Here is a 21,317-nt window from a genome sequence, read left to right as displayed (position 1 = left end):
TGTGAGTCTTGCGACTGATGCTGCTGATTGAACGATGCAGAGCAGTACACTTCGAAGTAAAATGTACAAACAGATCTCCTTGAGGTCTTGTTATTTCTGTCTTCCATATTCCATTAAATATGATTTACTTGTTTATGTTTCCAGGCAAGCCATGCACAATATCATATCATATGGTTTATATCATCAGTATCTTAGAGAGCTCTGGTGTTCCATTTTGAAACCTTCACTTGGATAGTGGTATCTCCTAACTTCTCACCTGAGACATAATTCTTTGCTTCTTACGTGTTTTCTTCTTATAGACTTTGTTATTTCAATAAGTAGTATCTTCATTTTTCATTTGTTAATTCTTAGGCAAAAGTTCCAGCCCTTAAGTAACATTTCTCCAATATAAAGTACCTGAGTGGAACCCAATGTCCTGTTTGATATATATTATTGCAGTAAACTCTTCATTGGTTTCTCTATCTTTGCCTTTGTATTTTACCCTGTATTCTTTGCAAACTAGTCTCAATACTTGATTGCATCCTGTCACGGGCTTCCATCTGTGAGCAAGTCCTTAAGAAAAATCAAAGCCTTAGTTGATCTGGTGCATCTTTCCCTTTCTCCACCTTTCAGTACTATCTATAATAACCTGATTGGAGCTTTGCTGTTCCCTTTGCTGTGACTGCTTTCCCCCAGATACCTGTGTTTTCTGACTGTCTGGGTGTTGCGGGAGGTCCTCCCACTCCTCCAGCCTATAGCCGCTGAGAGACCACGCCCCAATGGGCTGGAGGAGTGGGAGGACCTCCCGTAACACCTGGGTCCTTTATTTTGCATCTGGGAAGAGGAAGCCTTAGTTGAAGAATTGCCCCTATCATATTGACCAAATTGAGGGGCATTTTCTTGACTGATGATTGTTGTGGGAGAGCCTGACCTGAAGTAGACCATGCCATCTTTGGGCAAGTGATTCTGGGGTCATAGAAAACTAAGCAAACCAGTAAACTGTATTTCTCTGTGGGTTCTGCTTCAATTCCTGCCTTCATGTTCTTGACTTGAGTTCCTGCCTGGGTCTTCTTTGGGGATGGCTTGTAACTGGTAAGCCAAATAAACCCTTTCCTCTCTAAATTGGATTTGGTCATGATGTTTATCACAGTAGAAAGCACACTAGGGCACTCTGATGTCACCTTACAGATAGGTTATTCTGCTTCAAAGAGTTAGCACTTTCCTTATCTGTTCCATATCACTTTTCTCTATCTTTCCCATCCTGGTTTAAACATTTTTATTAGTATTCCTAGCTACATCTGACATCATATGAATTCATTGTTTACTCTCTGCCTTCTTCAGAGGGATGTCAGCTTCAAAAGGGTAGAGATTTTGTTTTGCTTTTGCTGTGTTCTCAGGATCTGGTACAATGCCTACCATACAGAGGAACAGAGGCGAGCTCAGTTAATATATGTTGAGTGAGTTGTAGGTGAGCAGTATGTGGTTTTCCTCTCTTTTTCAATAGTAGAGTTGCTCACAAAGACTTTCTAATAGGTGCTTTCTGACTCATCTAAGGTTTTCAATAGTTTTAACTTAAAATTTGGTTCCATCTTTTGATCTTCATTTTCTGTTTGTCAAATCTTCAGGGCATTGTTGCTTAATTGGTGAAACATTTATCTAAATTGTTATATTGGGGTAAAAACCTGATGAAGAAATCAGCAGAGGCACCACCAGCTGTCCCTCTCTCTCTCCATGCTTCTCAGATGAAAAAGGCCTGTGAATCATCCCAAGTTCCTCTGTACTCTTTACTGTGCCTCTCTGTTGTATCATATCCTGGGTCCTCCAAAATCTCTATGGCTAATTCTGGTCAGCTAGTCTTTAACTTTGTCCCTGATTCATTCAGACTGAGACTGCAATTTTATTCACAGTCTCAGTTTTTCACAGTACGATCAAATATCCCACAACAAATTGATCCAGCTCTTAATATTTGACTTTGAGGAAGATGATGATTATTGTTAAAGTAGGACATCCATAAAATAAATCATGGTTAAACCCAGTAATAAAGACAATATTTCAACCATACTACTGAGCCTGTTGAATGATTTTTCTTTAACTTTTACTTAACTACACTTCAGTTCTTTAGCTAATACTAAGAATCTTACCATAAAACTAGAATCATTAAAAATCAGTTCTAGTTTTAAATGCATTGATTTTTTTTGGTTATAAAATATATCTTAATATAAAGAAGTATAATAGGCTTGTCTTCTGTAAGATTTCTGGCAACATTTGAAATATTATGTTGAATTTTCTCTCAAAAGAGCACAAATCAACTTTTGCTCAAATAAATCAGGATTCGTTTGAAGTAGTGTTGTGCTGTTTCACGTGTATAGTGAGCCCTGCATTGCATGCTTACTTATGTCAGAGAAAATGTTTTTGTTCCCAGGAGCATCTTGGCCTTCTTGCTTTGATTCATAGCTGAGGGGTCAACAAGGGGCAGCCACTAGAGGAAGTGTAATTCTGGGTGTTGTTCCAGGAGGAGGAATCTCCTGGCCTGGGACAAAGAGTCCATATTTGGACTTCAGACATTTTGAGCAGAGAGAAATTGCATTGAAAAAAACATAGAAGTAGATGATATGTTGATATGTTGGTAAATACAATTTTCTCTTGAAAGAACATAAATTTTTGGTAGAGAATGAGGAAGATAGACTGAACTAACTTTGTGTTATACAATGTGTTTCTAAAAAAGCACTTTATAAAATATTTAACTTTCTGTTTTTTCTTTTTTAAATCAAGGCGAGTGAGTTTTTGCCAGAGCCCATGTCAGCAGCATTATTCCTTGTGTCTTTGGATATGCCTGTTTCTTTGGAATACCCAGAGATTCACGACGCTGTTGTGTCGTATTTGGAACAGCTGGATTCTGAAAACTACAGTATTTATAAACGAACTGCAGAGGCTGTTTATTCAATTGAATGTACCTGCAATTTCCTATCTGATGTGGGGAAAGAGGTAAAATATTTTGCAAGTATCTCCTACCTCTTTATGGTGAAGTATTGAGAAAATCTAACCTACGCTGCTCCAACTGATAGACGTACAACAAATAAATTTCTAGGAGTGTGATGATTTTTATTGAATGGGTCTGTAGTGTGATTAAAATAAGGATATAATTTGCACAAAAGCAACACAGTGACTGTAGTGTACTGAATAGTTTGTAGTCATTGAATTAGCAGTTTCAGAAAGCCATAACTATCTTATTGTGGGAAGGGAGTGATGATCTATTTAATCCAAATTATGATAGCTATTGTTAATGCATACTTATAGACTTGTAGATAAAATTTTGTTTTAATTTTTATGTCTTCATGGTTTCATGAAGAAGCTGATATTTTTTTCTGTTAATTGTAGTCTTTAATTATTATTTGTAAGATAGTGGGTGTCTTGAGGTATAGTATCGAAGAAGTAATTATTGCCATTTATCCCATTTAAAATATTATTGAGCATAACATATTATATTGAAAGACTAGTGAGATCCTAGAGATGACATTGCTTCTAGTAGAGATATTTGTAGCATCTGAAAATTCCAAAATAGGTCCTGCCTACAATTCTTACTCCTTTTGGAGTATCTCTGAACCTCTTTGTTATAATTTTCTTTTATTTATTCATTATGGAGTTTTTCCTTAGTTTTGCCATATTCTCTTATCACCTTCCAGACCTCATTTTTGTTAGGTAAGGGCATTGGTACCGAAGCTAAATTATACCTCTAGCCCTTTTTGTTTACTTTTCTGTTTGGCCTTGAGTTCATTTTGTAGTCCTGGCAGGCCTTACACTTGGCCTACTAAGTTTCTTGGATGAAGGCCCAAGCTATCTGCCCTGGCTCATTTTCTGTTTTCTGTCATTTCTTGATGCTTCTAACTTTTTGTTTCTTTCTTTACAGTTTTTTTTTTATTTTGTTTTCTTTTGTTTTGGACAGGGTTTTTGTAGCTTTGGAGCCTGTCCTGGAACTAGCTCTTGTAGACCAGGCTGTCCTTGAACATTTGGCATTCTGCAAACTTTTGGCTGTGCACTCGAAGATGCCTTTGTTGTTTCCAGAACTTGTCAGGATGGTAGAGAGGGATGGTAATAACGTACACCAGTATTTCAGTCACAGAGTCACAAACGAACAGAGGCTACCCAAATAGCGAGTGGTCTCAGGTGGTATTTCACTGTGCTTCCCCTACTCATTGCCTTCTAAGTTGACATTTGTAGCTTGCTTCTTCAGAAAGTGTACTTAAAGAAGCCTGAACAGGGTCTCTGAACTGTTTAATTTCCTGAAGGTACTTAGTTAACTATGAGAATTTTTGTTGTATATGAATTTTATATATCTTATCCCTTTTCTCTTTTATTATAGGAAGAAAAGAATCTCCTAGAATTAATGGAGCTGGCGGACCAAGCCTTGCGTAGCTTTTCCTACCATCAGCACTCCCCTCTAATAAAGGAAATCATCTGCATTTGTTCAAAGATGTAATATTTCTTTTGTTAAATGTGACAGTATAGGCCTGTGTGTGTGTGTGTGTGTGTATGCATGTATGCACATGAGTCTATGTATGAGTGTGGGCATTAATATGAATATGCCAACTTAGGAATAATATGCATGCAAATGTTACGTAAACTTAGGAATTATATAAATGAAAACGACTTTCTATGTTTCGTATTTTAGTTCAAATTGTTTCATGGATCTCACTATTTAATTGTATTAGCTTGTTAAATTGTGTAGCTGCATTAACTATTAACTGCTTTATTCAGGCATTAACTTTGACAGTGTCATGCCCATGATGAAAATGAGTAGGTTTTGGATTTGTATGCACTGTAGCCATCCCTGTCAACTACTCAAACAGTTATCAGTTTAAGTAGCTAGAGGTGCTTGCTCACATTTACAGGCTAGTGCTTAGGATACTGAAGCAGGGGATTCACTCCGAGTTCAAAGTCAGCGTGCACTCTATAGTGAGACCCAATCTCAAAAAATAAAGTCAAGACAGAAACAGTCCCCTAAGTTAAAGATTTCTTTATATACGCTTTATTGAATTACTAATTTTATAAGATTTAGTAATTTTATAAAACTTACGGATTTTTAGAAAGCATCGTGCATTGGTTAATTTACTTTGAGGACACTGGAACAGATTCCTATAATAAAATATGATGAATATCAGTTAACTTTGGGTTTTAATTAAGTTTTTATTAATGTGGATAATATGAGTGTACATGTCATGACATATGTGTTGAGGTCGGAGGACAACGTTGGGGATTGATTCTCTTCCACTGTAGGATCTGGTAACTGAACTCAGATCATCAGGTTGCCATGACAAGCACCTCTACCACTTAAGCTATTTTACTGGCTCAAGTCCAAAAGTTTTTTTTTTTTTATTGTTGTTTTTGTTTGTTTTTTTTTTGTGTTGTTAAAATTTTGTTCTTTTTGTTAAGGTCTGATGGTGTAGCCTTGGCTAGCCTGCAGCTTTCTATGTTGACCAGGGTGACCTGGAACTTAGTGATCTATCTTTGTCGCCTGAGTGTTGGACTTGAAGGCTCATGTCACTATGCCTGGCTGCAAGTGTGGTTTAAGGATGTTTTTTTTTCTTTCTTTCTCTACTCCTCAAGAGAGTATGTTTTGCCAATCTCGGTAATTAAGGGAAGATTCCACTCAAAACAACTGGAGCAGGAGGGGATCTTTCCCACATGCTTTGTAATCCTTCCCTTAGTGACTTGCTGCCCTCAGACATTTTGGCTCTTTTTCTTTTTTTGCCAGCTGGAAATCTGCACAGGCCAGTCCATTACTACAGGGGGAGAGTCAGAAGGTGTTTCTCCATATGCTGTCTCACCCATGGCCACAGGTGAAGGTGGAGACTTATCAGTGCTGTCTGGAGATTGTGAAGGTGGGCCTTTTCTTTTGTCTGCTTTTAAAACTAATTTGTTAATATGAGAACTAAGAATGGATTCTCACACTGCGCCTCTAGCATGAAATTTCCCAAGCTTTTGTGTTAGCCCTAAGAACTGTATTCCATTAGTAGATGGTGGTCATTGTCTGCTTTGGGAAGGTTGCACTGTTAAATTTCCTTTGGCTTCTTAGTCCCTTTGAACAACTTTATTAAATCTAACAATGCCTGTAAATCTGTCTGGGCATTGCCATTCTTACTTCTAACACCACAGCTATCCAGACGTCTTTCTCTCCCCTTCCGTACCATCGGCACAGCTGCTCTGGGTGCTGGTGTGTACTTTCTACCCATGTTTTTAGAATATGTGTTTCTTGTATGTGCATGTCATTATAAATAAAGTGTATTACTGTTTGCTTTGTGCATCGGAAGTATAGTTTCATACTATACATGTTATTGCCAAGTATTTAGTTTATCTGAAGGATTTGAGATCTACTTAGGTCATTCGTCTTTATTGCTATAAGTTCGGGTTTGTTTCCTTTTACTTAGTGGTGAGTATTTAGGTCGAATCTCCTTTTTACTGAACTGAGGTTTCTAATCCTGAGTGCTGGGATGTCTACCCCATGGTGCTCAGATGGCACTATGCCCTTGTGAGATGACTTTTAAAAGCTATAACCTTGGTAGCATCATCTAGGAGATGGTCATCGGAGGCTTATAGAAGGAATTATTATATTTATGATAGAATAAGCTGAAGCTCATTCATGAATAAGTTGAAGCTGAAGTGTGTGTCTTGAGGAAGTGACATCTATTTTTAAACTTTAGAGCTGAAGCCTTAACTCTCTAAAGTTTAGAGTATTTTTTGTGGCATTAAGTTAGGGGAGAGGCAGGAAGGGGAGCAGAGCAAAATGTAGAGCTCAATAAAAATCAATAAAAAAGCAAATACAATAATGTATGTGCACTAAATATGTGAGATCACACACACACACACACACACACATATTTTTTTTTGGTTTTTTTCGAGACAGGGTTTCTCTGTGGTTTTGGAGCCTGTCCTGGAACTAGCTCTAAAGACCAGGCTGCTCGAACTCACAGAGATCTGCCTGCCTCTGCCTCCCAAGTGCTGGGATTAAAGGCGTGCGCCACCACCGCCCGGCAACACGTATATATTTTGACCTGTGCATTATTAGTAGTTATAAAGACGAGTAATTTCCAATATGAAAGGAATTGAGTTTAAGTTTGTGAATCATTGTTGCATGTGCTTCCACCTCTTGTATTTACATTCTGTTAATAGTTCTCTCTCACATAGCATCATATAAAACATTTTCTGTTGTAATTGGGAAAGGTTTTGATGTTTCCTACTTCCGTATGTTTCATAGATTTCTTCCCCAATATTTTTATTCTTTTTTTTTTTTTAAATTTGAATTTTATTTTTCTTTCTCAAGCTTTAGTAAATCAAGTCACAAATCAGACACATCAGGTTAAAGTTTTAGACTGTCATGTCTTTTATATCTGTTGACTTTTAGGGATTATGGCTGTTTGGTTATTTATGAAAACTTTGCTCATTGGCAGAACATTACACAGCCCATATAGACTTGAACAGCTAGATAGAAAATCTTATTAGCTAAAAGACCTTTCTAATGATGTGAAAACTAAAGTATAAACAGAAGAAAGAGAATTCTTTTAGAAAAATCATTGTCACTAATTAAAAAAAAATTTGTGTTATTTTACAGGAATGTTTAGGTGTCCATAATGTCACTAAACCTGTGTCTTCACTTTGTAGTGGAATTCATTTTCTGCTTCATCCAAAAGTTCTATATGAAATCTCTGCGTTTGGTATTCAGGAACCCAAAAATGAGGTATGAGGTCTTAAAAATATGTAAAGATTACTAAGTCAAAGATATACTCTAATAAAATTGGACAGCCTCATGAGTAGCTACAAGGAAATATGTACTTGATATATTAGTTAAGTTCTGATATTATTTACATAAAAAGAATGTTAAAGGGAATGAATAAATCAAAATACAGAATGCTCTGGTTCTCCTAGAATCAGATCAACATTTTACTTATGATTTCCTCTTACATATAAGGGACTTCAGAATAGTTGTTATTTCAGACTTATTGTAAGAGTAAAAGAGCAGAAACTTAAGGGAGAAAACTCATTAATATCAGAATATAGACAACATATGGAGAGAGGGACATTTGAAGAAAGAGAAGTTAGTTTTGTACCTTTTCAAGTTTTATTAAACATTACAGGTCTGTGAGAGGACTTAGTGGGACTTCTCATCGCCTGGCTGTGTCTGTTGTGTAGGTGAATGCTGCTGCCAAGGCCATTCTGTTGTATCTGCTTCAGGGACGATTGATGATGACAGCGCTGACCTGGAATAAGTTTATCGAGTCTCTCTGTCCTGTCATTCCGGTGCTACAGGTACTCTGTACAGTTCGTTTTTTATGATACCATTTGTCTTTGGCTGGTTGTCAGTGATTTAAAAGAATGCAAACAGCAGAACTGTCACATTGTGAGAAAAATGAAGTGGAGCCTTGATGGTACTGGGGAGAGGTGAGCAGGAAGTGGGCAGCTGTCTTGTTTCTGGCAGAAGGTTAAACAAGGATAGCTAATTTGCCCGTGTATACTTTACAGATCTGGGTGGGAGGTCAAAAGTATTGACTGTGGAAAATGGAACTCACAGCCCTCTATAAAGGCTTTGAGGCAAAGCCAGCAATCCTTGTTAAGCAGACATTGCATAATTAGCTTGCCTCATGCGTTCTATTTGTGCATGTATTTAATTAGAGTGATACTTTGATTAATGAGCTCCTAGGCACAAAACTTTCTTAAGCAGCTCTTCTGGGCATTGAACAAATGAGAGCAGTTTAGGTCCCTACCTCCCTTGGATGGAAAGGTAGAGTGAGAACCCACAAACTTATTTGCTGTGGTCCTGCCGCTGGAGCATCAGCTTAAAGAAATGAAGTAGTATCTGGCCACCATATGAGTTTCACACAAGTGACCGGCCCTGAATAAGTCAAGCCATCTTTATTTATACTTTAAAAACAAGTGTGTTTTTCCATACTAACAAATTGTTTTCCCTACCCTCCAGTGTTAGCATCCGGCAAAACAAATATGTGTTTTTTTTTTTTTTCACAACTTTTACATCAAAACATCTTTAAACCAAAAGCAAGACATCATTTTGCTATCTTGGCCAAATATTGAGCCAGGTACATCCTGTCTTTATAAAACTAAAAAATGATTAGTATAGGCACACATTCTCAAGAGCAACAGTCTTATTCAAAACATAGTTACAAAAATATGGGTGATTTGACATAAACTGCTTGCATACAAGCAGTTTACTTTAACTGCCCATTGACTTTTATTGTCTCTGATCCTGTCCTGAATCAGAACAGTTCCCAGGATCCAGAATAACAGCTGGCATTTCTAAAAAAGCATCAGTTCCTAAAGAATTTTAGGGGAAAATATTTTAGGAAAAACATGTAGAAGAAATGGCTGTAATTCACTGGAAATAGGCTACAGTTTCCTATGGACAATGGTTATCTGTTTCCAATGGACACACAGGTTTTAGTCCTCAAACCTCACTGGTTCAGTTTCCCACAGGAAAGTTCAATCAGCTCAGGGAGGGTAAAGATCTGTGAGTGTCTTGAATATGGAGGTGCTGCTGCTAGGTCTTGGAAAACAGAAATATGAGCGTATTTTCTTTAATGTGGACTTTAAAAAATTATTTTGCTTTAAATTAGTTTATTTCAGCTCCTTATCTCACACAGGTTATTTTGAAAAGAGATTCTGTTATTCAGTTGACATGAGGGAGATTGATGGATTGCTTGGCATGCCTGTATAATTACTATTATTTCCAAATTGAAAACTTAATATGTATAAAACTGAATGATGATTTCTCTTTAACAAACAATTCTTAGGGCTATGCTGATCCAGAAGATCCTTTAGGCAACTGCATTCTCCTCCTAAGCAAAGTGAGTTCTGAGACGGAAGGCATTCTCCCTTGTACTACCCGGTTGAAGTCTGTGCTGCGGCTTTTGCTAGTGAAAAAGCCTTTGTGAGTACAGTGTAACCTTTTGAATAAAAAAGATTAATGGACACATACTGGAAAGTATAGTAGTTATATGAATCTGAAATGGTAGAAGGAAGGAGGCTTTATGTGTTTCCCCAAAGAACAAATCAGTATGTGGCTGATTGGCTGCCTTCCTGGGATGTTATAATCTCATTTAGGTTGTACTGTTACTTGGGAAGCTAAAAACAGTTCTTTCCTTCACCATCTTTGGTGTGGGGATCATCTTAACTAAAGTAACAGACGGAGCTATGAATCTTCTTTGTTCCCTTCTCTAGTTAACAGTGGGAATATTTCCTCTCATTGAGAAGAGGGAAAGTTTAAAGTCAAGGAGTAATGAAGAGTGTTCAAAAGGCCAGGAGGAGCAGTCTTCTTAGTTCTATTTATTTAGTTAGTTTAAAGATTTTATTTATTCCTTGTTTATTTCATATGTATGGGTGTTTTGTCTGCATATATTCTGTGCACCACTTGTGCCTAGTGTTTGTAGAGGGCAGAAAAGGTCCCAGACCCTTTGGTAATGGAATTAGAATGGCTGTGAGCCACCTTGTAGGTGCTGGGAATTGAACCCCAGTATTCTGCAAGAACAGCAAGTGCTCTTAACCTGATGAGCTATTTCTCTTGCCCAAGCAATCTTTAGATTTTTTTTTTTTTTTTAGGCAGGCCGTGGTTTCCTCACATTTTTAATTCCAGCACTTAAGAGGCAGAGGGAGGCAGATCTTGGTGGGTTCGAGGCCAGCCTGGTCTACAAGATCTAGTTTCAGGATAGGTGTCAAAGCTACAGAGAAACCCTGTCTTCAAAAACCAATAAATAAATAAATAAATTGAAAAAGAAAATTTATTTTTAATTATGGGTATGTGTGTGTTTGTGTGTGTGTGTGTGTGTGTGTGTGCGCGCACGTGTGCGCCCATAGAGGCCAAGGGCACTGGATCCTTCTGGAGCTGGAGTTAAAGGCATTTGTGAGTTGCCTGACTTGGGTACTGGAATCAAACTGTGTGCTATAGACACATGTGCTCTTAACCGCTGAGGCATCTGTCCAACAATGTTTTGAGAACATATAATTTTGTTTCCCCCGATGATAAAGTAGTTTGTGGAAATAAGTTGAATCACTAAGGGAATACAAGGAAGAGACCCTGTAGATATCTGTGCAGTGTGATAGAGGACAAACTATGAATAATGTCAACATGTTCCACAGAGATTGGCTTCCATGAGGATTGCCATGGTTCCTGGGAAGCACTAGTATTTATTGTCCTCTTGGGTGCATTGTATTAGTTACTTTTCTTTTTTATTTTCATCGATGCTCTGAAAAGTACCTAACAAAAGCAGCTTAAGTGAAGAAGGGCTTGTTTTGGCTCTTAGCTTAAGGTTACTGTCTGTTCTAGTGTGGAAGGCACATCTGCAAGAGCTGAAGTAGCTAACCACGTTGCGTCTCTTGTCAGCAAGCAGAGACAGGTGAATGCTGGTGCTTAGCTCATGTTTTGTTGTTGGAGGGAGACAGAGTTTTCCAGACAGGGTTTCTCTGTAGCTTTGGATCTTGTCCTGGAACTAGCTCTTGTAGACCAGGCTGGCCTTGAACTCGCAGAGATCACCTGCCTCTGCCTCCTCTGCCTCCCGAGTACTGGGATTAAAGGTGTGTGCCCAGCACTGCCCAGCTGCTCATGTTCTTTTTATTCAATCCAGAACCAAAGCTCATGGGATGGTACCATTCACAGTTAGGTGGGGGGTTCTTCCCACCTTAGTAACCCTCATGAACATGTCAGAGATATGTTTCTGTGGTGATTCTAAATCTAGGCAAGCTGTCAGTAAAGATTACCAAACATCACAGGGGCCCAAGAATTCTAGTAAGCAAAAGACATATTCAACATGCTCCATGAACAGTCTGAATTCTCTTTAAGTAAGATCAAAGAACACAGTTTAACTTAAATATTCATTTTCTTCATTCTGTACTATACCACCTATAAATTTAATGAAGTTGGAAACCCTGTTGTAACATGAACAGGCCTGTTTGTTTGTTGGGGTTTTTGTCCCACACTGTATCCCACAACTGTTTAGCCCCAAAGAAAATCACACATAGGTCTCTATAAATTATAAGTTGATTGGCCCATTAGTGCTAGCCTCTCGCTAGCTCTGGTAGCTTATATTATCCATTATTCTGATCTGTGTTAGCCATATGGCTCAGTACCTTTTTTCAGTGGGGCGGATCACATCCTGCTGCTTTGGTGGTCTGGGCAGGAGTGGGAGGAATCAACTTTTTCCTTCCCAGAATTCTCCTGTTCTCATTACATCATTTCTACTTCCTGTCTGGTTTTCCCACCTATATTTCCTGCCTGGCCAATCAGCGTTTATTTATAACATGACTGACAGAATACAGACAATTCTCCTGCACCACCCTGTCTATTGACTAATCTTTATATTCTTATAGAGTGTATCAACTATAAGTAGATAAATATTAGAATAATTGGATTCTGGCAGCCATTTCTAAACCTAAAAACATGCCAAGTTAATACACTAGAAAAAAAGACACACAAGAATGTGTTTTATCTTTCTTATCTCTAACCTTGTTGTTAGTCTTTGAAACTTTTTTTAAATTCCTGCATTTGCATAGATATCATTGTCTTGGAGGAAAGGAACAAACAGCAGCATTAAGCAAATGTCTAACTTGTTTTTTCTCTTAGTTACTTTTCTATCAATATGGCAAGACACAAAGACTAAGGCAACTTATAAAAGAAAGCACTTGATGTGGGGCTTATGTTTCCAGAGGGTTAGATACTATGGCCATTTTGGTGGGGAGCTTGGCAGCAGACACGCAGTCATGGTCCTGGAGAAGTAGATGAGAGCTTACATCTGATCTACAACTATGAGGCAGAACGGGGTGTGGGAGAGGGAGAGAGAGTGGGCTCATTGTGAATGGCACCGGGAATTGGATGGGTTTTTGAGTTCTCAAAACCTACTCCCATCGACACATCTCCTCTAACAAGGGTACAGCTAATCTTTTCCAAACAGGTCCACCAAATACAGACTTAACATTGAGAAGCATATGGAGGTCCGTTCTCACTCAAACCACTGCATTCTGCTTCCTGGACCCCATATTCTTGTAACCATTTCAAAATGTAAAACTCATTTAATTCAACTTCAAAATCCCCATATTCTTTTAGTTTCAATACTGTTTAAAAGTCGAAAGTCTCATCTGAGACTCAAGGTAGTCTCTTAATTGTAACCCTTGTAAAAGCAACAAGCAAATTACATACTTCTAAATACAATGACAAAGAATATACATTACTATTCTAAAAGGGAGGAAATGGGACGTATTGAGGAATACTAAACTAAATTAATACTTAAACCCAGCAGTGCAAACTCCAAATCCTGAAGCTGTGTATCCTATGTTAAAGGGTTTAGATGGCTCTGCCCTTCCAGTTCTTTGGCTGTAACTTGCAACTCCCTCATGTGCTGCATCTGCTTCCTGTTTGGATATATCCTAGGTAGATATCCCATGGGTCTGGCATCTCTATCTCTACATCTTTGGTTCCCCAACACTTTCATAGCTTCACACAATGGCCTCTCCACCTGACTTCAGTCGCTTTCTGCAGCCCTTTTCCTATTGTACCCTTCAGGACTCTACTGTGTGCTTGGAAAGGAACCTGTCCCCTTCCTTAAATTATATTTACGTAAGCTTTGATATGTTGTTCTTTAGAAACAGACAATTCCATAGGCCTTTCCCCAATTCAGGACTAGGTGGGGAGTATTGCCTGATGGCAATACCTTTTATTCCGTTTAGTATAGGTCTGTCCTTTTCTCCTTCAACATAAGCCTTGGCTCCAACATTAAATCTCCTAGTGCTCTTTTTCTTCTCAAACTGTACATTTGTCTTTCATTTTGTTCTGCTTGCTTTTTTTTCTATTACACTCCTGCTTAAGAATGATTATTAGTAACCTAGTAACAGATTCTATTTTAAGCTATTTTGAAATCTCCTCTGCCAATGATATTAGTCTAAAACTTCAGTTTAACCTCAGATAGATTGTTAGGACAAGGACAAAATGCAGCCACCTTCTTTGCCAAAATATCATAAGAATAGTCTCTAGCCCAGTTGCTAATATTGTTTTTTTCTGAAACCTCTTGAGTTGAGCCTCTGTTTTCCACATGGCTCTCAGCACTACTGTCTTCCAGGCTTCTGCTTGAATGAATAGACTGCTTACAGCTATCAACCACTATCCTGGTCTAGAGTCCCACATTTCTCCAAACAAAACCCAAAAATTCAGTATTGTCAGGCCTGTTGCAATAATACTTATTTCTGGTACCAATTTCATTCATAGTTAGTTTTCTATCATCATGACAAAACACCATGATAAAGGCAACTTTTAAAAGAGAAGAAAGCCTTTTGGACCTCAGGGTTCCAGAGAGAGTTTATAACCATTTTGGCAAAGAGCATAGTGGCAGGCAGGCATGACACTGGAGAAGTAGCTGAGAGCTTACATATGATCAGAGAAAGAGAGAGAGAGAGATGCATGGGGTGGGGAATAGAGAAAAAGAGACAGAATAAGAGAGAGCATCTAACTGGGAATGTTGTAGGCTTTTAAACCTCCAAGCCCACCCTAAAGTGACACATCCCCAGCAAGGCCATACCTCCCAGTCCTTCCCAAACATTTCCACCAAATGCAGACACTGCATTGAAATACAAGACTGACATGCTACATACTGCCCTTACGAGGCACCTCCTGCATTCAAATATAGGAGACTTTGGGAGCCATTCTCCTTCAATCCGCCACATCTTACAATTTTGTTTTTAGACTAGGCTTCATCACTATGTTGCCTAGCCTACTCTCAAACTCCTGTGTTTAAATGATCCTCTGTTACATCCTTGCGCAGTTGGGGCTACAGGTCTGACATGGAGATTAACTAAAGTTGACTGTGTTATTTAGTCTCTGTAGGACTGCCCAATTGTTGTTATTAATTATTCCCAGTTTCTGATGTTATTTTATAAAACAAAATTGACTATATGAAGATAGATCTATATGAAAGATTTTTGTAGAAACAAGAAAATATTATTGTTGGATATATATATATATATTTCACACACACACACACACACACACACACACATATATATAATGATACTTTATTTTGGTAATTTTATGTATTTATAAGCCTGTTTATAAATATTTACATAGCACAAAATTCTGATTTAAATACTTTTTTTTTTAGGGTTCGTTCACTAGCATTAAAGCTTTTAGCATTTCATCTTAGCAGTGAAGAAGGGGCTGATACAAAACGCCCATTCATAGATGCCAGAGTGCTCTCCCAAGTTACCAATCTGTTTATTGTGAAAAGACCTATTGACCTTAAATTGGATGACAGAAGAGACCTAGTTATTAAGGTAACTATAACTTTTGAGTTTATTACTGTGTGGCAACTTGACACATTTATACAGCGTGCATTTTATTTGGTTGTTTTTAAGCTGTGTATGCATAAGGAGGGAGATGGGTAATGTGGGGCTCGTTTCTTGTGTTCTATATTAATCTGACCTGTGGATGCATTTGCTTAAGAGCAGCTACTATTTAAGTGTGTAGGTCCCACCTGTTGACAGTAAGATCATTACCACATTTTAAAACCAAATTTGAAGCAAGCTTTAATTAGATACTGACCAGGTTGATTGTCTCTCTGTGTAGGTCCATATCTGGGTTCCCAGAAAATGGCCATAACTCATGACTTGCAGAGACTTAAAAAGGCAACCCCACATGACTACTGTATTTTACATCAGGTCCAATCAGGGGCAGTTATATATCCTGATGTAGTTCCTGCCCATGTACCTCCCATCCGCATATGATCAAGTATGTCTGGTGCTGGTGCAGATGGGTCAAACAAACTTGCTTAGGGGAGTGAAGACAATTGGTTCTTGTAAGAACTAAACTTAAATGGTGGAGGCTATTTATGTGGTGCTTTTTTTTTATATCAACAAGTTAGAATAATTTGGGAAGAGGGAAGCATAATTAAGAATAATCTGGCATGTAGGTAAATTGGTGGGCAGTTTCTGGACTAATGATAGATGTGGGAGGCTCAGCCTACTGTGGGTGGTGCCACCCCAGAGCACTTTGTCTTGAGTTGTATGAAAATACAAGATGAGAAAGCCACAAAGAACAAGCTATGGGCAGTGTTTCTCTGCTGTTTCTGCTCTGGTTCCTGCCCTGAATTCTCCACAGTGATAGATTGTGACCTGGAAGTTGTAAGATGAAACAAACCCTTTCCTTCCCAGTTGGCTATGATTACTGTTTTATTATAGCAGCAGAGAAGAAGCAAACTAATCTATTTAAACCAGCATCTATTTAACCTGGGCTGTACCTACACCACTGAGCTAGCTGATAGAGAATTCTACCATCTGTCCTATGTAACAGGGCTGTACCTACATCACTGAACTGATTGGGAACTTTGCCATCTGTCCTCATCCTTGCTTCATTCCTGTGCTTTATAGCTTCCCCTTTTCGGTTTGTATTTGTCAGTTTTTTATACTTGAATGAGGTCTTCAGCATAGGTATTAGCAATAAAGGGCCACACAGAGTAGTTAGTACAGTGCTGGCTTTTTTGTTTCTTTGTTTTTGACAGCGGCTTTGCTGTGTAGCTCAAGATTGTCTTGGGATCATATTGGCCCAGTATTCCAAATGCTGGGGTTATAGTTGTAGGTTACCATACCCAGATTCTGGTAGTGTGTTTTGTTTTTAATGGGCAAATGCATTCTTAGTTTTGTTTTGAGTTAATGTTTTGTGCTGTTTGTTGGCCTTGATCAGAGGTTTTGAGGATCTTCATAGGATATTTAAAAGATCCAGCTAGAGAATCAGTCAGTACCAAAATTCTGTTAGTCATTGTTAGCCTTCTATAGAGTTAGTAGGAAGGGAGGAGAGGAATTTCTGGGATTGTCTTGTGAGTCTACTGTAGGGATGTGTTCTAGTTTGCTTTTTGTTGCTTTGAAAATCATTGCCAAACCAATTTAGAAAGGGAAGTGCTTATTTTGTCTTACAGATTAGCCCATAATCAAGGGAAGCCTTCCCAAGTCAGGAACTTAAAGCAGAAAGCATAGAGAAACATTGCTTGCAGGTTTTCTCCCAGGGTGAAGTTCAGCTGCTTTTCCTTTGAAACCCAGGCCTACCTTCCTAGGGGTGATACCACTCAAAATGGTCTGGGCCCTAAAGCATCAATTAGAAATTAAGGAAATAGCGGATCTCTGTGAGTTCGAGGCCAGCCTGGTCTACAAGAGCTAGTGCCAGGACAGGCTCCAAAACCACAGAGAAACCCTGTCTCGAAAAACCAAAAAAAAAAAAAAAAGAAATTAAGGAAATAATCTTCTCTGGTGTTTGAAGTTGATAGCTGAAATTAGCCATCCTTAGAGAGCAGTTAGCAGAGGGTGTGAGAAAGTAACATTGCTTTAGCTATTTTTTTATTTTATTTTATATATTGCTGGTTTTGCTATTCTCAGACTGCTGTGAAGTAAGCAAATACCAGTCTCTGGCTGTTAAAACTGCTGTATTTGTCTCCAGGGGCAGAGATGGTTAAAGAAGAGGACCATGGGGTTTACAGCTGATAGTTTACAGGATTGAGGGAAAATCTTGAGTATAGGTGTGAGTTGCTTTTCTCGGTTAGTCTGGTATCACACAGAGATGCTAGGAAACCTGGAAGTTTTCTAGGATATTCAGTCAAGGTGCTAATGGATTAATGGATTATTTATGACTGTTAGCAATAATGTTCATTAAAAAGGAAAACTTATTTGGACATCATGGCTGTTTCTCTTTTTAATTTTTATTTATTTGTTTGTTTTCCTTTAAAAATTTTTTTTGTTCATTTTACATACCAACTACACAGTTCCTCCTCTCTTCCCACTCTCCCTCTCAACAAATCCCCAATCCACTCCTCTTAAAGGATAAGGCCTCCCATGGGGAGTCAACAAAGTCATGGCTGTTTCTTTCCTTATTGCCTAACATGCCATTGTTACAAATTGACATATATGTTTATTTTAGTAAGTTGACTGTATGCTTTTATTTTTATGGCATGAGTGGTAAATTTTTATTAGGGAATTGGAAACAAATGAAATAAATATTTTGATTTTCAGCTGGAGACTGTTGAGAAGGTATATGAAATCTTCACCTCAGAAGAAGTTGATCTTGTTCTGAGGAAGTCAGCTGCAGAACAGCTAGCTGTGATCATGCAAGGTAATGAGTTTTTGACAGTGGTTTTGTGGCTGACCTAGGATTTGAGGGTGCTCTGTTAGTATTAGTTTGCCTAGCCTCTGACCTATTTTAACCTTCAAGAAAAGAATGCCCTTGTACATATATATTTAGAATTGTTTAAAGCCATAAAACATTTGTTTAACTTTGATATCGTTTTATTTGTAGATATTAAAATGCATGCTGTGGTGAAAAAGTTATGCTTAATTGAGAAGATAATTGGGTATTTAAATGAATGTGTTGGTCAAGATGGCAAGGTAAGACATTTTTTATTGGCTTAAAGAGAAGATATGTATGTGTCTCTCTGTCTCTCCGTGTGTGGGGGGGGGTGGAGGGGGGTGGTGTATGCATATTTGCATGAAGGTTCACTTGCCTGTGAATGGGTAGGTGGAGGCCAGAAGTTGAAGTTGGGTTATATTCCTCTATTACTCTCCATATTATTATTTGTTAATTTTTATTGATTTTAAAATTTATTTTTTTGATATATTACATCTAGATCTCAGTTTCTTCTCCCTCCTCTCCCCTAGTCCCCTACCTGATCCACACCTTTTCTATTCCCCTTCAGAAAAGGTTAGACCTTGCAGGGATTTCAACCAAACATGGAATGTAAGGTTGTAATGAGACTAGGTACATCTCTTTATATTAAAATAAATGGAGAAACCCAGTAGGAGGAAAAAGAGGCAAAAGACTCTTTTGTCTAAAGAAGGCAAAAGAGTCAGACATCCCCTGTTCCCACTGTTAGGATCCAACAAGAAGTCAAAGCTGTACCACCATAACATAGATATGCAGAGGGCCTAGGTCAGACCCATGCGTGCTCCCCAGCTGTTGGTTCAGTCTCTGTGAGCCCTAATGAGCCCAGGTTAGTTGATTATGTGGGTTTTCTTGTGGTGTCCTTGACCCCTCTGTTTCCTACAATCCTTCCCCTTTCCATTGTTTTTTTTTTTTTTTTTTTTTCTTCGAGACAGGGTTTTTCTGTGGCTTTGGAGCCTGTCCTGGAACTAGCTCTGTAGACCAGGCTGGTCTCGAACTCACAGAGATCCACCTGCCTCTGCCTCTGCCTCCCGAGTGCTGGGATTAAAGGCGTGCACCACCACCGCCCGGCCTTTCCCTTTCCATTGATTTACAAGATCTTCCTAATGTTTGCTTGTGGGGCTTTACATCTGTTTCATTCAGTTGTTGAATGAAGCTTCTCTGATAACACTTATGCTAGGTTCTTGTCTACAAGTATAGCAGAACATCAGTAGGAATCATTTCACTGACTGACTTACTTACTTACTGTATTTATTTATTTACTGACTTACTTACTTATTTTGGCCATTCCTGTTTTGTTCTATTCTAGGTCTCTAGGTCATCAAGTCTCTGGTTCATGGCTCTTCTGGCATTGTCAGGGGTGGGCTCCCTTTTGGGGTATGGGTCTCAAGCTGGACCAGCCATTGGTTTACTATTCCCACAATTTCTGGGCAACCTTTACCTCAGCATCCTATTTAAGATAGGGTATTTCACTGAGCCTGTAGCTAACTCACTGTTTTTGCTATGCCACTAAGTTCTGAGTCACAACACCCAGATTCTACATGAGTGCTAGGAATCGTATCCAGGTCCTCCTGCTCAAAAAGCAAGTACCTTTCCCAGTCTGCCATGTTCCCAGCCTGATAGGTTGATTTTACTAGTTTAAACTGAATTTAGCTGAATTTGGACGAGTACTTGATTTTAAGTCTCAAAAGGGAAACCCACTTGTAGCATGAATTCTAATTGTTCTTAATAATAAAATCCTAGATATATGGGTAATGCTGAAAGATCAGAGAAGCAGAGCAGCCAAACACTAGAGAGTTTTTATCTCTACCAATGATCAGACCAAAGGAGTGATTCTGTCTCTATGAATCCTTAGACTGAATGCTGTCTCTGTGAAACCTCAACCTGCACCAACAGACAAACTTTAACACTATTTATTATAGCATAGACAAAATATCACCACACCCACCCATCTTTTATTTGTATTTTATTTTGTTTTTATTCCTAAAAGGGGCCTCTAAAGGTCAACAGCTTAAACATTCTATGAGCTTTCTAAAGAGAAGTATATTCAATGTTGCTTTTATTTTTAAATAATTTTTTTAAAATTAAAGGATTGCTATTTTAGGTATATAAGGGCTTTCTTATCCACATATGTCTGCGCATCATATGGATGCCTGGTCCCTATAGAGGCCAGAAGAGGATATTGGAATCCTTAGAAGTGGAGTTACAGACCATTGTGAGCCACTATATCTATGCTGGGAATTGAACCTTGGTCTTCCGCAAAAACCAGTGCTCTTTAACCGCTGAGCCCTCTCTCCAGCCCAATATTTAAAGTGATTTTAAAACAGAATGTCTAATGTCTTTTCATTTTAGTTTCATGTAATTTAATGATCAAGCCATAAAACTTATAATAAGACGGGGTGGTATGTTTTATCTCATTTCCCGTTGACAGGTCATAGAATGCTTGATTCAGCCGTGCCTCACACTGCTGAGGAAGGTTTTATATGCCGACCCCACCATCCGTGTTTCCTTGTCACAGCAGTCTTCTCTCTTGACCCTGTTATTCAGAGGTGAGTAAACAGTGCCCAAAGGACAGAGCTCTCAGCTTTAAGTGCTCTTGTTAGACTGTGGTAACGTCTTCTTTCCATTGTAGTACGAGAACAAAGTTCTTTGCTGACTCTTTACTGAAATGTCACCGTGAAAAGCACTCAGTGCTTTTGTGGAAATATCTCTTGTACTATTGTTGCCTGAGTAGACAGTAGCTGAGAAAAGCTGAGCTCTATTGGCTCTCTGCTCCTGGTTGTTGATATGTAATTTAGTGCTTATATGTAGTCATTGTCTTTAAAGAGGGAAGGCCAGTTGCTTTCTTGTTCTTTTCATTAGTATCTGTGCCTACTTCTGGTGTCACTGGTACCTTTGTTTGCTATTAGCTTATGAGGTTAGACTGGGATAGAGACTACAGACCCAGACAATTACACTGAGTGACTTATTCCGAGGATCTGTTATGTGTGGAAGTTTTAGAAATGTTTAAAAAAAAGAAATCCAGGTTAGTTTGATTTGATTTTAATGATATTTGAATAGAAAAATATGGATTTTGTCTTGTTTCTTCTTCTTCTTCTTCTTCTTCTTCTTCTTCTTCTTCTTCTTCTTCTTCTTCTTCTTCTTCTTCTTCTTCTTC

General features: G+C 38.4%; 1 protein-coding gene across 2 annotated transcripts in view; it reads left to right on the top strand.

The window, feature by feature from the left end:
* Nucleotides 1-21,317, top strand: part of Rttn (rotatin) — a 135,438-nt gene that overhangs the window by 30,988 nt on the left and 83,133 nt on the right. For both annotated transcript variants that reach the window (XM_005355846.3, XM_026783587.1), the window contains exons 12-21: nucleotides 2,752-2,964; nucleotides 4,340-4,452; nucleotides 5,732-5,858; nucleotides 7,586-7,711; nucleotides 8,164-8,280; nucleotides 9,777-9,913; nucleotides 15,123-15,294; nucleotides 18,016-18,115; nucleotides 18,299-18,387; nucleotides 20,592-20,709. In XM_005355846.3, the coding sequence (XP_005355903.1) occupies nucleotides 2,752-2,964; nucleotides 4,340-4,452; nucleotides 5,732-5,858; nucleotides 7,586-7,711; nucleotides 8,164-8,280; nucleotides 9,777-9,913; nucleotides 15,123-15,294; nucleotides 18,016-18,115; nucleotides 18,299-18,387; nucleotides 20,592-20,709 (1,312 nt within the window). The remainder of the gene's footprint in view (nucleotides 1-2,751; nucleotides 2,965-4,339; nucleotides 4,453-5,731; nucleotides 5,859-7,585; nucleotides 7,712-8,163; nucleotides 8,281-9,776; nucleotides 9,914-15,122; nucleotides 15,295-18,015; nucleotides 18,116-18,298; nucleotides 18,388-20,591; nucleotides 20,710-21,317) is intronic.

The sequence above is a fragment of the Microtus ochrogaster genome, chromosome 18, assembly GCF_000317375.1.
Source record: "Microtus ochrogaster isolate Prairie Vole_2 chromosome 18, MicOch1.0, whole genome shotgun sequence".
NCBI classification, from domain to species: Eukaryota; Metazoa; Chordata; class Mammalia; order Rodentia; family Cricetidae; genus Microtus; species Microtus ochrogaster.
The sequence above is the reverse complement of the archived record's forward strand: the minus strand, read 5'-3'. Positions and strand labels throughout refer to the sequence as shown.